The sequence below is a fragment of the Petaurus breviceps genome, unplaced genomic scaffold, assembly GCF_028583685.1.
Source record: "Petaurus breviceps papuanus isolate PSGF00001 unplaced genomic scaffold, PetGlider_PUasm1.0 90617, whole genome shotgun sequence".
NCBI lineage: Eukaryota > Metazoa > Chordata > Mammalia > Diprotodontia > Petauridae > Petaurus > Petaurus breviceps.
Genome location: NW_027187287.1, coordinates 2788510 through 2805391, shown reverse-complemented (window position 1 = coordinate 2805391; position 16882 = coordinate 2788510). Strand labels below are relative to the sequence as shown.

At 40.9% G+C, this 16882-nt stretch overlaps 1 protein-coding gene across 1 annotated transcript in view; it reads right to left on the bottom strand.

Moving 5' to 3' along the window:
• The window catches only part of NPLOC4 (NPL4 homolog, ubiquitin recognition factor), a 59629-nt gene extending 58016 nt beyond the window's left edge, over positions 1-1613 (bottom strand). The window contains exon 1 of the mRNA XM_069064077.1: positions 1519-1613. Within this exon, the coding sequence (XP_068920178.1) occupies positions 1519-1533 (15 nt within the window). The 5' untranslated portion in view covers positions 1534-1613. The remainder of the gene's footprint in view (positions 1-1518) is intronic.
• Positions 1614-16882: the final 15269 nt, after the last annotated feature.

The window sequence follows — 16882 nt, the reverse complement described above, 5'->3', positions numbered from 1 at the left end:
CAAATCCCCTTAAATAAGATTTGTTCTGTAAAACTTGGACTCAAAAAGGCCACACCCACTCCTTCGACCTAGATCATAGGTTAGAGTTATATCCTTGGCTTTTGACTGATTTGATGATTTCAACGTTCTTTAGAAGAATCAATCTAAACTCATATTTTTCCCCTAAAAAACATACACCAAAAATGTAGTATGTGTAAAGGTGTTTAACTGTTCTGTCAAAACATTTCTACAAGACACCTTGTAGCTTTATTAATGGTGGCATAGCCTTACAAAGAGTGATCTTTTTCTGGTTATCACCATACTGAAGAATTTTGTAACAAGATCTGACCATTCTTACCCTAAGGTAAGGTACTAATACAACTTTTTTATACTACCAATAGTTCCTAACCTATTTCTAGCCCCAAGACACTTGATTTCTGTAACCTTATTTTTTTTTATTTCTGCAACCTAATATTTAAAAGCATCAATACTTTTTTTTCTTAGTTTTTCCTTTTACTATTCCTTCTCTTCCTCCCTAAACATAGGATCACCAGTGAATCTATTGCCGTAAAACAGAAAGCTAAATAGAGGCAGGAGAGATTAGTGAAAAGTCTAGAAGGAAGAAGTTTGGCTCAATAGGGAGACATCCAGGGAGGGCCTACTTCATCCTGAAGAGCTGCCCAAACAGCAGGAGCAAGAAGCACCATCCCCAAGCCGGGACATCACTCATTTCACTCCACAGCTATTTCCCCTGGAATTCTTTATTTACCACCAAAATGCTACTGCCCCAGTTCATCCCTGATAATTTTCCTGAGTCATCTGCTTCTTTGGTAAGCACTTAAAACTTATCACAGTCTAAGAAATAACCAGTTTCTGTACTTTCTGACAAAGATTTAATTTTGCTGTTAAGGTATTAAGGGGCTTGATGAAGTCTGATTTCCCAAGAAAGGAAAAATGAACTTCCTTTACCAAAGTTCCTTTTAGGCAAGCTATTAACAAGCTTTTATTGGAAATTGGAAAAAAAAAAAAGTCACATCACTGTACTTTTGCTCTGAATCTCCTCTGGAGGAGAGGGAGTTTTTTTTTCTGTGGTGCCCTTATTTGTAGCTACTCTGCTCCTTGGAATTCGTATGGAGAAAGAGAAGGTGGGGGGCAGAAAGGAGAAAAATAGAGGTGATGGAAGCGACGGGGTTGGGTTGTGGCCGCTGCTCTGGGGTGGAGAGAAAGAGGGTCTCTCTTTTATTTGGGACTTTCCCTCTCCTGGCCTCCAAGGTCGGAGTGTTCCCCAGGGCAGGGAGACTCTCCCCCGGACCCCGGCGGTCTCTCGGAGGTTGCATCCCGGAGAAGGCCGAGGATGAGAAAGGGCCCAGATGGCAGGGCCGGGGAAGGGGAAGGCAGAAGGCCTGAGTGCCAGGCGAGGGTGACGCGGGTCCACGCCCCGCAGGCCTCGGCGGTGAAATCTGCTGCCTCATCCCGGAGGCGCCCCACTCGGCTCGCCCTCCCCGCCCGCACCGGCCGGCCCGCGGGGAACTGACTCACGATGCTCTCGGCCATGGCCGCCGCTGCCGTCGCCGGGCCCCGGCGCCCGGCCCCCGCCGCCCGCCGCCCCGAGTGTCCCGCAGCCGCAGCTCCGGCTCCAGCCCTGGCCCCGGCCTCAGTCCTCCGCACGCTCCGCAGGCACGGCCGCCGCTCCAGCTCCGCCCGCCCGGCCTCAGCCAGCAGTCGACGTCCCGGTGCCACGCTCAACGCGCTCCCCTAGGCACGCAGAGCCGGAAACAAGGTTCCGGCTTCCACCGCGGAAAGGTCTCCGGCGCCACCCCTCCCCCCTCTCCCCAAGTCTGCGCTTCCCCCGCCCTGGGAGCAGTCCTACGGCACACACCCCCCCAACCCCGGCCCACTTCTGTTCGTACAGTAGATAACCATGGAGAGCCTGGGGTGCTCAAAACGCTAGGAAAGGAAAGCAGTCTTGTCTCCTACTGTGGAATACAAAGTCCCTATGGGCAAGAACGATTTCATTCTCGCCCAGTGCTTGGCACTTCATAAATGCTTGTTTAGTTTACCTCGAGAAATTTACTGTGTAAGAAAAGAAATTAAGACTTGTTCAACAACAAGTCTGTTTCAAGATAGAGCGTAACTACGTAAAAAAATATAAATAAAGTGTCGGAATTTCAGAGAGGGAAGCAATCAATCTATCAACATTTATTAAATGCCAATATGTCAGCTTTACTAAGCATACTAATACTAAGCATAAGGGATAAAAAAAAGAGGAAAGAAGGAGTCACTGCCCTCAAAAATGTTATATTCTAACGGGGGAAACAAATATATACCTGACCCCATTTTGAGTTTTCTTGACAAAGATAGGGAGTGGTTTGCCCTTTCCTTCTCCAGCTCATTTTACTGATGGGGAAACTGAGGCAAACGGGGTTAAGTAACTTGTCCAGAGTCACACAACTAGTGTATGAGGTCAAATTGAACTCAGGTCTTCCAGACTCCAGGCCTGGCACTCTCTCTACTGTACCACCTAGTAGCCCAAAGCAAGTTATATCATTACTGGATAAATAGGAAATCATCAACACTGGAATTAAGAGGGGTTGGGAAAAGATTTCCTGATTTGTGTTAAGGAGGGATGGTGGAAGGCTTTGTGGGGAGGTGGCTTTTAAATTGGGATTGATAAGTAGGATTTTTAATGATCAGAGACTTAGTGGAAAAGGGAGGTCTTTCTGGGCAAAGGGAACTTCAATATGCAACAAGGGAAAAGTGTTGCATAACAATAAGTAATGATTTGGTTAGAGATGAAGGGTACTTAAAGAGAAGAGTTGGAGATAATGACAAAAAAAAACCCAGTTTGTGGTCAGTAGTAATAGGAGAGATGTAAGGGTGTAAATAGCTGGATTGTATTTGAGAAGCAAAAACAGCTTAGTATAGAATCTCAGTAAGGAAAACCTGGGTTCAAGCTCCATTTCTAACACCAGTGATCTTTGGCAAGCTATATTCTCTCAGAGCCCCAACCACTCTGAGACTAAGTTGCAGTGTATTATTTACTCATTGGGAGTTCCCAAAGCAACAACAGCAAAGAAACCCCCAAAAAGGTCATTTAATATTTTTGAGCAGTGGAGTAATATAATCAGACCTGGGCATTAGGCATTAGGCAGCTCACTTCTTGGGCAGCTAGATGGCAAAGTGGATAGAGCTCCAGGACTCAAGTCAGAAAGACTCAAATTCTTTCAAATCTGGACTCAGACACTTACTAGCTGGATGACCCTGGCCCTGTTTGCCTCAGTTTCCTCCTCTGTAAAATGAGCTGGAGAAGGGAATGGCAAACTGCTCTAGTATTTTTGCCAAGAAAACCCCAGATGGGTCACAAAGTTGGACATGACCGGCAAAAAAAAAAAAAAAAAAAAAAAAAACAGCCGAAAAGTTCATTCCAGGCATGGACTTCTCACTTCGGAAGCAACCTCAGCTGTGGCCTCTCCCTCTGAGTGGATGGCTTCTCCCAGAATCTCCATTTTAAGGATAGACATCACCACCACCCCCACCCCCACCCCCAAGACCCTCCCAGGTCTAAATTTCTCTCCTGCCAGTACTCCAGATTCTCTTCCACGATTTTTCTTTTTACTGCCTCCCTATCCCAGGCACCTTCATTTTACCCTTTCTAGCTTCCTTTTGGGGCAGCAAGGTGGCAAGAAAGTGGATAGAGTGCCAGGTCTGGAGTCAGAAAGACCTCAGTTCAAATTTGATCTCTACACTAAGCTGTATGACTGGGCAATCCTGTTTGCCTCAGTTTCCTTATCTATAAAATGAGTTGGAGGAGGATATGGCAAACCACTTCAGTATCTTTGCCAAGAAAACTTTAAAATGGAGACGTCAAAACAACCAATAACATTTTATTTGTGTTTCTCATTCATTAGAAGGGCAGAAACTATCTTTCTTTCAGCTCCTACTTCTAACCCTTGAACCTAGCTCAATCAGTTTACTTTACTCCCTTTAGGAGATGGGGGATCCACTTTCCCAATTCCACTCTTCTTGAGTCCCGAAGGGTGTTGACTTTTTCTCTATCACTTTTTTCTTCTCCCTAATTGGCAGGGGTTGGGGGAAGTCCATAGGGAGCAGTCTTTAGCTTCTAGCAAGGAAGCCCAAAATTTGCCTGCTGTCCCCCTCCTTTAAGATTCTACTCACCACACCTTCTCCCACTATGTAAAAATGCTTACTCATAGCTTAGTCTTTGTCTAGGGTCATTTGTCTATATTCCTTTATTATTTTTCCTGCTTTGGGGGAATTATAATCATCATCATCATAAAAATCTCTTTGGTTTATCTTGAGCCCTCAGCTCAAGAGAGAATTTCTCTAACAAAAGTATATATTACAGTTGCAAAATCTAACTCTGTTAGTCTTCCCTATGGTGGCTTTTAATCCTCCCCACCCCCAGCCTCCAGGTCACACACTAGAATCCATGATACAATCAACAAACATTTAAGTTTGGAGTAACTAGTTTCTTTACAAGCAAATGACTCAAAATCAGAAAGCAAATAAATATTTTAAAAGAGTGAAGAATGGAAAACATTTCCTGGGAGAGAGTCATAGTAAAGTAGGAGACAGGGTGTTAAGATTTTTGCCATCGTCATTATTAGCAAACAGCTAAGCGTCTTCCCAAGTTTCTCTGAGGCTAGCACTCCCCAGAGATGGTCCAGACTAAACCTCAACACCTGTATACTTCTGATGCCATCTTCTTGAGTAATACCTTGCCCTTACCACAGGAATGGTAAAAGAAATATCTCTTCTTACAGCTCCCAGGGAGAAGGGAAACTGAGCTTTCAGTCACAGGCTCGCCAAGATTCAAACAGCTTAAACTTTGGTAAACCTGTTTATTGTTATTCTTTCCCAAGGTTAGACATGTTATGGTTCCTTGCAAAATCAGCCATAGTATGTTCAGTATCTAGAATTATATATCACATTATCATCACAGCATTTATATAGTTTGTGTTTGCAACTGAGGCAGATGGAGGTGAGAAGACTTGCCCAGGGTCACACAGCTAGTAAGTATTGTTATTGTTCAGTGATTTGTGACCTCTTCAGGGGTTTTCTTGGCAAAGATACTGGAGTGGTTTGCCATTTCCTTCTCCGGCTCATTTTTTGGATGAGGAAACTGAGGCAAACAGGGCAGAGTGACTTGCCCGGAGTCACACAGCTAGTAAGGATTTGAACTCAGGTCTTCCTGAGTCCAGGTTTAGCCCTCTCACCAAAAATAAATACTAGCACTTAACAGAACAAGGATGATTAACCTGGAATCCCAGGTAATCATCTCAAGGTACCAGTCTCAGCAAATACCTACATTATACAGAGCATAAAGCATCTTCTCTCAGCAGGCTGCTTCAGCAACTACAGGTCTAAATTATATACAGGACATATTACAAGTGCATACCATAGCAATATATTGTTTTTTGTTTACTTGTTTCAGTCATGTCCAACTCTTCATGACCCCATTTAGGGTTTTGTTCCCAAAGATACAGGAATAGTTTGCCTTTTCCTTCTCCAGTTCATTTTACAGATGAGGAAACTGAGGCAAAGAGGGTTAAGTGACTTGCCCGGGGTCACACAGCTAACAACTGAAGCCATATTTGAACTCTTGAAAATGAGTTTCCAGGCCCAGGGCTCTATTCAATGCACTACCTCAATGCCCAATACATATATATTCAGAGACATACAGAGATTTTTCTTATTATCATTAAGTCCTGCCCCCCACCAAAGCAGGAAAAATAATAAAGCAATCCAGACAAATGATCCTAAACAAAGGCTAAGCAATGAATAATCATTTTTACATAATTGGGAGAATTTAGTGAGTAGAATTTAGAACACAAATATACATTACAATAAAGCAAAAATGAAGCAATAATAATGTCAATAGGCTTACAGAATAACAAAAATACACATAAGTGTATGTTCAAACAACAAAATTGTGTATATTTAATAGACAAATAAAAATTCACAAAACATGAATGATTTTAGCACAAAAGCAAATAAACATGAAGAAAATACTTAAAAACAGAAGCATTGAACAACTGCAGTAATTAAAATGTGTGTCAAAGAGGATGCAGCTAGGTGAAAGGCACTCATTACATTGGCAAGCATCATTGTCATCTAGCTACATGCATCACCATTTCCCTGGTTTCCCTTGTATCCTATTACTCTGGGCATCTAGTATACTCATGTTCTTTGGTTCAAGGTCTAGTAGTCTCTGCACATTCATATTTTTCCATTCCTCTACAATGCCTACCTGATTTGGCTTATTTTCTTCTCTACCAAGGAGAATGATCTTTGGACTACAAAAGATGAACTAAAAGTGGCTGAGTTGATAGCCCAAATAAGGAGGGAAGATAAGACAGCACCTACCAAATCCATGCCCAGATGACCTTCTATCCTATGGTACTGAAAGAAATGACTGCTGGGATCAAAGACTGTTATCTTTGAGAGATTATGAAGAATGGGGGAGATATAGCAGGACTGAAGACGGGCAAATGTTATCCTGGTTTCCACAAAAAGGAAAGCTAGCAGCTTTGACCTTTCTTAAAGGTGAATTATCTTTTTCTGAGTTGTATACTCTACTTTCCTAGGTGCTGGACCCCCTTTGGTCATTAAGGCTTCTATTGGTCAACAATTATACCTCAGCATGACAATTTTAGCTAATATTTATATTAGTGCTAAGTGATGCAGCCTATAGAGTTCCTGGCCTGGAGTCAGGAAGACTCATCTTCCTGAGTTCAAATTTGGCCTCAAGACACTTACTAGCTGTGTGACCCTGGACAAGTCACTTAACCCTGCTTATTTCAGTTTCCTCATCTATAAAATGAGCTGGAGAGGGTGGAGCCAAGATGGTGGTGTAGAAGCAGGAAAACTCCGTCCACTCCCCCTATAATCCCCTCAAATACCTATAAAAATGACTCTAAACAAACTTTAGGGCTACAGAACCCACAAAGTGACAGAGAGAAACAAACCTCCCGCTGAAAGCAGCCTGGCAGGAGGATAGTAAGGGTTCATCGTAGTGCGCTAGAAGCAGAGCCCAGCTCAGGGTGAGCCCGAGGTTTTAGCCTCATGGCAGCCCTGACCCTGGAGTAGACTTCGGGAGAGTGAATCACCAGCAGCTGTGGTGGTTTCCAGAATAAATGCCAAAGAACAAAGCAGAGATTAATGCGGACTTTGGGAACAGGGAGACCAAGAGTGCGGTCTGGCCTCTGCCCCCAGAGGGAGAAGCAGCTGAGGCACGGGAGCTGCCACTGTGTGGCTGCTTCAGAGTTCCTGGCCTGCAGATTGTAGGGGGACCAAGCAACTATCCTGAGGGGTAATCTCTCTTGCTTTAACCTGCTTGGATCTGGATTGTTGTCTAGGGTGTAGGTCTTGGGGTACATGATCAGTGAGCCAGAGCATGTAGAGGCTTCTGAGAGGGCACGCAACTAATAACTTTGACAGCTGAGAAAACCCCAGCAATTTGGGACAAAGCTCTCCTCCCTCGAAGCAGAGTTCTACTGTGGCAAAAAGCTCAAAAGTCAAGTAATTGAGCGGCAACTTGAGCAAGCAAAGGAAGCAAAGCAAGCACAGAAATCCGATTTTGATTCCTATTTTGGGGACAAAAAGGATCAAAGAATGGAGCAGGAGAAAGACAACAAAGTCAGAACTCCTGCATCAAAAGCTTCCAAGAAAAATATGAGTTGGTTACAGGCCATAGAGGAGCTTAAGAAGAATTTTGAAAACCAGACAAGAGAAGTGGAGGAAAAATTGGAAAGAGAAATGAGAATGATGCAAGAAAATCATGAAAATCAAGTCAACATCCTGACTGAAGAAAATAACACCTTAAAAAATAGACTAACTCAAATAGTAAAAAAGGTTCAAAAAGCCAACGAGGAGATGAATGCCTTAAAAAGCCGAATTTGCCAGATGGAAAAAGAATTTCAAAATCTCACTGAAGAGAATCATTCCTTCAGAATTAGATTGGAGCAAGTGGAAGCTAGTGACTTTATGAGAAATCAAGATACTATTAAACAGTTCCAAAAGAATGAAAAAATAGAAGGCAATGTGAAATATCTCATTGGAAAAACCACTGACCTGGAAAATAGATCCAGGAGAGATAATTTAAAAATTATTGAACGACCTGGAAGCCATGATCAAAAAAAGAACCTAGAAATCATCCTTCAAGAAATTCTCAAGGAAAATTGCCCTGATGTTGTAGAACCAGAGGTCAAAATAGAGTTTGAAAGAATCTACCAATCACCTCTTGAAAAAGATCCCAAAAAGTAAACTCCTAGGAATATTATAACCAGGTTCAGGAATTCCCAGATCAAGGAGAAAATATTACAAGCAGCCAAGAAGAAACAATTTGAATATTGTAGAAATACAATCAGGATAACACAGGACCTGGCAGCATCTACATTGAGGGATCAAAGGGCTTGGAATATGGAATAAACTTGGAATATGATATTCCAGAGGCCAAAGGAGCTGGGATTAAAATCAAGAATCACCTACCCAGCAAAACTGAGTATCATGTTTCAGGGGAAGATATGGTCATTCAATGAAATAGAGGACCTTCAAACATTCTTGATGAAAAAACCAGAGTTGAATAGAAAATTTGACATTCAGATATAAGAAGCAAGAGAAGCATGAGAAGGTAAACAAGGTAAAGAAATCATAAGGAACTTATCAAAGTTGAACTGTTTACATTCCTACATGGAAAAACAATAATTGTAACTTATGAAACTTTTCTCAGTATGAGAATATATAGGGAATATAAATATATATGTATATGTATACATGCATAGATATGTCTATATAGGAGGGTACATGGGCATATGAATACATATGTGACTATGTGTGTATATGTGTACAAGTATACATAGACAGAGGGCACAGGACCAATTGAATAGGAAAGGATGATACTTAAAAGGTGAAATTGAGAGGTGAGAGAGGAATTATTATACAATGAGAGGAGATGGGGAGAGACAGAATGGGGTAAATTATCCCATATAGAAGAGGCAAGGGAAAACTGTTACAATGGAGGGGAAGAACAGGAAGGCAAAAGGGAATGGGTCAACCTTATTCTCATTGAATTTGACTTAGGGAGGGAATAACATACATACTAAATAGGGTATCTCACCCTATAGGAGAGTAGGGGGTAAGGGGATGAGAGGGGAGATGATGGAAGGGGAATAATGGGGGGAGGGAAGTTAGAAGCACATACTTTTGAAAAGGAACGGGGTCAAAGTAGAGAATAGAACAAGTAGGGGATGGGATAGGATGGAGGGAAATATAGTCAGTCTTTCATAATATATCTACTATGGAAATGTTTTGCGTAGCTACACATGTATACCCTGTATTGAATTGCCTATCTTCCCAGTAAGGGTGAGTGATGAGGGAGGAAGGGAAAGAATCTGGAATTCAACGTTTTAAAATCAAATGTTTAAATATATATATATACTTTTTTTTTCCCATGCAACTGGGAAATAAGATATACAGGCACTGGGGTATAGAGATCCCTCTTGCCTTACTAGAAAGTAGGAGGGGAGATGGGGGAAGATGTAGGAGAGAGCAGATTAGGGGAGGGGGTATACATGGGATTGCTGTTTTGGGGTAGGGGAAAGACAAGGAGAAAATTTGTCATTCAAAATCTTGTGGAAATGAATGATATAAACTAAAAATTAACATAAAATTTAATTAAAAAATAAATAAAATGAGCTGGAGAAGGAAATGGCAATTTGCTCCAGTATCTCTGTCGAGAAAACCACAAATGGGATCACAAAGAGTTGACCACAACTAAAAAAAAGACTGAACATCAAGGTCTGCAAAGCCCTTTACAAATACAAATGTTAAAAAAACATATAAATAATTATGTATATATATATGTAAATATTATGTGTATATTAAGCTATTCATACTGCTGGTAGGCCATTGAACTTGATTTCAAATTTTAATTGAGAAATGATAGTCACTTATGCTCCATTCTCCAAGACAGAAGTATATTACACATCCTCAATCTTCATCTCTTCTGTATGGGGGCCTGTGAGTCTACATAGAATAGATATATAAGTGATAGATGACGAAATCATGTTCACTGTTTTCAGGGTTGAAATTAGCCCCCTTCCCTGATCCCATCTTTTTTTTCCTAGTTCCCTTACTTCTACAACAACAAAACTGTAAGAATACCTGCTTTCATGAATACATCCAATTTGCTTTCAACCCTCTTCTCTGCAACTGTAATAGATAGTAAGTAGATCTACCCCTCCAGTTGTTTTCTGGTGGTGGTATTTGTGTATAAAACCTTTCATGGTCTCCATTCTCTCATGCCTTTAATGCTCTAGCTAGTTTTGTCTATGGTTTCATCTCTCAAAGATTCTGGGACCTTGAATCTGAGTTCATAATGGGATCGCTTTGCCTTTTTTTCATGACCTGTACATGAAAGGGTGCTGCGAAGTTAATCAAGGTTGGGCCTTCTTGGTGATAATCCCACTTTTCAGTTGTACATTCATCATGTATCTAGACCATGATCGACAAATTAGGAAAATGGCATCCTTTGGGTCTCAAGAAGAGTAAAAGCTGCATATATGTCCAGGCTATACAACATAACTCTCCTTACTTACTATAGTCTGACAAAATCCTCAACCTCATTCTCTGTAGATCAGTCTCTGAAGTTTTATATCTACCTGACTCAATCAGGGCTTCTTCTCTTTCAAGCAAAATAATAGAATGGCCCAATGTTGCATCCAGTTCTCATGCAGTCTTACCATGAAGGAACTGATTCTTTAGCCTTGATATATGGTCTTACCATGTGCTATCAGACTACCTGGCCTTCCGGTCCTGTCTAGCTTCTTTCCTGAGGCTTTCAATCAAATTTTTCCTCTTCTCTAAATCAGAGGCCTGCCAGTTCTGCAGTGAGGTGGTCATAAGAACGAACCAAAATTCCCATGATATTCATCCAGTGGGACAAGGTTCTGTCATTCAATAATATTTCTAGGTTGACTGGCAGTGTCCTTGCAATATATACCTTCAATCTCTCTCATAGATGGTATTGTATTTCCTCCTCAGCTCTGGAGGCCTAGCTTCAGCCCTCCCTGTGGATTTGGTTCCTCTTTCTGCTAAAAGGTACTCAGCAGCTTTGACCCTCCTTAAAGTTGAATAATCTTTTTCTGACTTACATGCTCCACTGAGTTTCCTCATTGCTAGGCTCACTTTAATCATTATGTCATCTAATTTGCTGATCAACAATTCCTTGAGGATATTTCCCTCTCTCAGATGCTCCCTCCTAATTGTATTCTCACTTCAACTGGAAACTTCTGGTGGTGGTACCGTGTTTCCCCGATAATAAGACCTATCCCGAAAATAAGCCCTCCCCCCAAAATAAGCCCTATTGAGATTGCTACTGTAGTGAAGGTGATCCCCTGCGCTACACGCTACATTACGGTACCCTCTGTATGCACCATCCCTCCCTCCCCCTGTGAAACGCACGCCGCGCTCTGAGCTGCATCCAATCAGAGCTGCAGCAGTGAGCGCGTCATCCTGTTCTTCCCCAGTGATTTGCTTATTGAATAAAGGTACATTTTTTTGTTCACATTTACCTGTATATTAAAATTGCTGTCAATGTTCATTAAAATAAGCTCTCCCCTGAAAATAAGCCCTCTGGTGTTTTTCTGTCCAAAAAACTAATAAGACAGTGTCTTATTATCAGGGAAGCACGGTAGTTACCCCTATCTATAAAGGCAAAATAAACATTTAAAACAAAGAGAAATAAATGAAGTCCCCTACACCACTGCCCAAAGGAAAAGATTTCAGGCTTCTATGAAAGTGCTCAAGTTGGGAAAGAAGATATGGGATTACTGCCTTGGGGGTCTATAATGGAGAGAGGGTGATGGTTCAACATCGTGACTTCAGACCCAATATACCTCATGTTGAATGAACCAAACAGCCTAGTTCCCAGATTTCTGACTTTTTTCCTTATGGCAGCTCCTCTGCCTAATGCTTCTTTCTCAGCACCTATGTGACTTCCTAAAGCTTCCTTTCTTCAACTTCCTAATTCTTCCATTTGCCCCATGAGGAGCTGTGTTCCTCTTTGAATCTTTCTCCCGAACTCAGTGAACTGATTTTTATAGGTCACCCTGAATCATGGCCTATCATTCTTCATCCTATTAGTTCATCTTACTCTCTTTTTGATTCACTCAAAGTACTGACTCTAACCATTACTCATAAATAATCACCCAGGCCTGCATTTTATGGTGAGGGTAACAAGTCAACACCTCATTATCTAATCCCTGTTCTGTGATTCGGTCAGTAAAAGACCAACTCCATTACACTTAATCCTTCCTTCCATCTTCTGCACATATTTTGTTAAACTCCAGGTTCATTCTTAGAGAAACCTAGAGAATCAACTGAAAACTGATAGAAATAATAACTTCAGTAAAGTAGCAGGATATAAAAGTAACCCACAAAAAAAAATAAGCATCCTTTCTGTATTGGCAATAAAACCCAGCAGGGACAGAAAGATAAATTTCATTCAAAATTAATACCGAATGTATAAAATATCTGGTAATTTACTTTCTAAGACACACTCAGGAATTATATAAATATAACTACACAACATTCTTTGCAGAAATTAAAGAAGACAAATAATTGGAGAGGAATTAATTGCTCATATTTGAGTAGTAGTAATATATTAAAAATAACAAGACTGCCGAAATTAATTTACAAATTCAATGCCATGCTAATCAAACTATTAAAAGATTATTTTGTAAAACTAAAGAAAATTCTAAAAAAAAATCAAGAATTTCCAAGGAAATACTGAAAAAAAAAGTGGAGACAAATTTAGTAATATCAGATCTCACACTGTACTACAAAGTAGTAATCACCAAACTATTTGGTGCTGATTAAAAAATAGAAAAGTTGACCAATTAATAGGATAAATTACTCAATCCAAAAATAATTGAACATGATAGCATACTATTTAATAAACACAAGGACAAAAACATTGGAATTAGGACAAAAAAAACTGTTGAGAAAATTGGAAAGCACTCTCGGAGAAATCAGGGGAAAAAATTACAGCAAAATGTTTTAAAAATACACATGAGAGCACAAGAAAGTCCAGAAGGGGACATAGACAAGCAAGGCAATATTTGTATTACAATGTTAAATTTGATATCCAAATGGATCTGTGATCTCATTGATTTCTTAATTCCTTCTAATGATTCTGATCACATGGCTGAGTATACATGTTACATCTATGTAATTTTTTTTTTTAAAGCAATCGGGGTTAAGTAACTTGCTCAAAGTTACACGGCCAGGTGTTTCTGGGTGGGTAATAAGTGTCTGAGCCCAGATTTGATTCACATGTCACCCCGACACTGGAGCCGGTGCTCTTACTTGCTGTGCTACCTGGCCGCCCCAACATCTATGTAATTCTAACCCATTTGCCACAAAAGGATCCAAACAGCATGGTAGAAGCCTTCCTCACTTTCTTCCAAGATCTATCATCACTTAAAGAAGTTCAACCTACACATCCACACAGGAAAGACCAAATGGATGAAAAAGGCCTGTTACACAGATTTCAACCTCTAACTGAATGGATACTCCATAAAATTTGTTCAACAGTTTGTACACCTGGAACAAATAGGATAGACAATGAGCTCAACCCAGTTCATAAAAAGGAGCAGGAGAGATGACTGGACTTTCTTTTGGAAAATTGCAAAGGACTTTTACTGACCCCAACCTCCCTATAATAACAAAGGCTCATCTTTTCAATATATGCATTTTACTAGTGCTGCTATGCAGAAGACCGGGAAGACTAATACCTGCAAAGAACTAAAGATGAGTATCACAGAGAGGACATTGGAAAGGCATATGTTGGGTGTGATCAGGAAGCAGCATATACAACCAAGGGGGAACTTTGAAGAGCAGGACTAAGGGATGTCAACAAAGACAGAGAAGATGGATTGGTCGCATAGTTACAGTGAGGGATGACAAATGCAGGACCAGAGTACTGCATCGATTAAATTTAATAACATCAACAAAACAAACTGTGTAATAGATTCATGGTTTCACATACAATCTTCTTTTTCTAGCCTTCTTTGTCTATAGAAATGTTGATGTTTGTTGATGATATTCTAGTTGATAATAAAAAGTTATTTTAAAAATTCAAGTTCTTCAGTCAAAGAGAAGAACACGGCAAGAAGAACACAGTCACTGCCCAAATAGGAGTTCAGGACAGGGATGAAGCCAGAAAGAATCTAAAAGATAGGGTTAGATTTTGTGTGTGTGACTGCACAACTCAGTCCTTCCCCCTTCTTCACTTTCATTAGTTTCTCCTTGGAGCTGGATAGCTGGTCAGCCATCCATCCCATTCCTTTCATGCAACTGGCAGTAGAGGAGTGGAGACTGAGAGCCCTCAGTGGAGTAAGCGGCCAGTAGCTGTGTTTGACTGCAGTGCCTCATAGAAAAAACAGAGCCAGGAGCCCTGCAGTGACTGAGGTTTGACTGGTGGCTTGAAGGTAGTGCCACCTAGTGGCCAATTTAGATAGCACACTCTCCTGTTGGTTAAGCCACAGCCTACTTTTCTATAAACTCTCCCAGAAGGCTGAAGAGGGACTACGGTAGGCAAGGTCAGTCATTAATATTAGATCTCATCAAGTGTCATCTCAAACATCTACCAAGTGCACAGGCAACCTGCACTATTGTCACAAAAGGAACAACCCCCCCCAAAAAAAATCAAATAATGAAGGAAATTAAAAGAACTAAATTAAGAGATAAATGAATGAATAAATAAATAATGAGATAAACATTCAAGATAACAGTTGTTTGATTTTTGTTGTTTGTTTTCTAGTCTAAGGTAGACCTAGTATTGACTTTTAAGAGGACGTGGCAAGGAGGAGGAGCCAGTGGAAAGGGTCCAATTGAATAGCATTAAGAGGGGTCTCAAGCCAAAATGGGAATAGCAGAAAGCAACGTAATAAGCTCTTCACAACCAAAAAGCAGCCAACAGAAAATTCCTCTCCCAAACAGATCTAAAAGATGTACCAAACTGTATCCTGATGGGTAAATCCAATAAAAAAATTCACAAGCCTCTTTTCTAGGTCAATTCAGCACGGGAGACAGACAAGGAGGTCTATGGACCTTGGGAAAGGGGTCTGCTCAGAAGCATGCTCAACTACCCAGGGAGAGGCTGTGCTCCAGAGCAAGAAAATGTCCTATATCCATACTGGGGCACTGAGATGAGACTAGAGGCCAGCTGGCAGCTTTGTTACCCACTACCCAATTTCAGATAGCAGATCCAGTGTGGACTGTGAGGGGTAAGGAGTGGTCATAGGCCCTAAGCCTGTATGGAGGGAAGAGACAGAAGCAAACAGCCACCACCTGGCTCAGATCCCAGGAGGAAAGCAGGATCTCAGTTCCAGCATCTAGTTCGGCCTATAGAGGAATAAGAAGGCAATTAGGTGACTCAGTGGATATAGTGCTGGGTCTGGGATCAGAAAGACACTAACTGTGTGACCCTGGGCAAGTCATGCAACCTCTCCCTTAATCCACTGGAGAAAAAAACAGCAAACCACTCCAGTATCTTTGCCAAGAAAACCCCACAGACAGTATGGTCTATGGGTCATGAAGAGTCAGACATAAATGAAAGATTGCACATCAACAGAGGAATAACCAGGGCAGGAATCCCAGACCAAAAGCGAATCTGCAGTTCTGTTGTTCTGAACCTGTAGAACTTCCCAGGTGGTTGACAGTGGCTGAACACAGCAGTAGTCTACTGTTTCTCAGACCCAAACCCAGATCAGGAACTTGCAGAGCTCAGACAAGGGAGGCAGTGATTAAATTTTACCTTGGATCAGAGCACTTGGGGAACATTGAAATCAGGCAGATCTTCAGCCTGTGATGTCCCTAAGGCCCTAGGAGGAGATAACACTTAATACCCCCAAGAAAGCTCAGACCTACCAGAAGTGACCACAGCTGACCCTGCTGCCTGCCATCAAGCCTGAAGTCAAGAAGTAGGCTGGAAGAATGGGAAACAAGAAAAAGAATCCCATTACTAAAAGCTATTATGGTGACAAGGATTCTTAAGACACAAACTCAGAAGCAAAGAATGATTCCAAAAGATCTACAAGCAAAGCCTCAAAAGAAAACACAATTTGGGCTAAGGGTACAAAATTAAGTAGAATTCCTGAAAGTGATGAAGGAAGAGATTTAAAGACTTAAAAAATGTTTTTATAAAGAAATTAGAATGCTAGAGGAAAACATTGGAAAAGAAATGAGAGCTATGGAGGAAAGAATTGAAAAAGGAATTAATATATTGGCACAAGAGATGCAAAACTTTGCCCAAACAACAAACTCCCTGAAAATTAGAATGGACCAAATAGAAACCAATGCCTCCATTAGACAAAAAGAAATAATGAAGCAGAGTCAAAGACTAAAGAAATAAATAAAATGTAAGCTCTCAGAAAAAAAAAGAAAAAAACAGAACTGGAAAACAAGATTGATGAGTGATAATTTTTTTAAATGGACTACCTGAATTCCATAATTGAAAAAAAGCTCCTATCTAAGGCAACTCCAAGAGACTTGTGATGGAAAATGTTGTCCACATCCAAAGCATCTGAACACAGATTGAAACATATCTGCTCTCTCTCTCTCTCTCTCTTTTTTGTTTGTTTCTTCTTTCTTGTGGTTTCTCCCACTGGTTCTAATTCTTCTTTACATATTATATACTATCTTGGGGGAGCGGGAGGGGAGAGATGGGAAGAAAATTTGGAACTCAAAATCATATGGAAGTGAATGTTGAAAACTAAGGGAAAAAAGATCCTAGATATCATATTTCAAGAAATCTTAAAAGAAAACTTCCCAAATCTCTTAGAACCAGAGGGCAAAGAGGAAATATTACTGATCACTT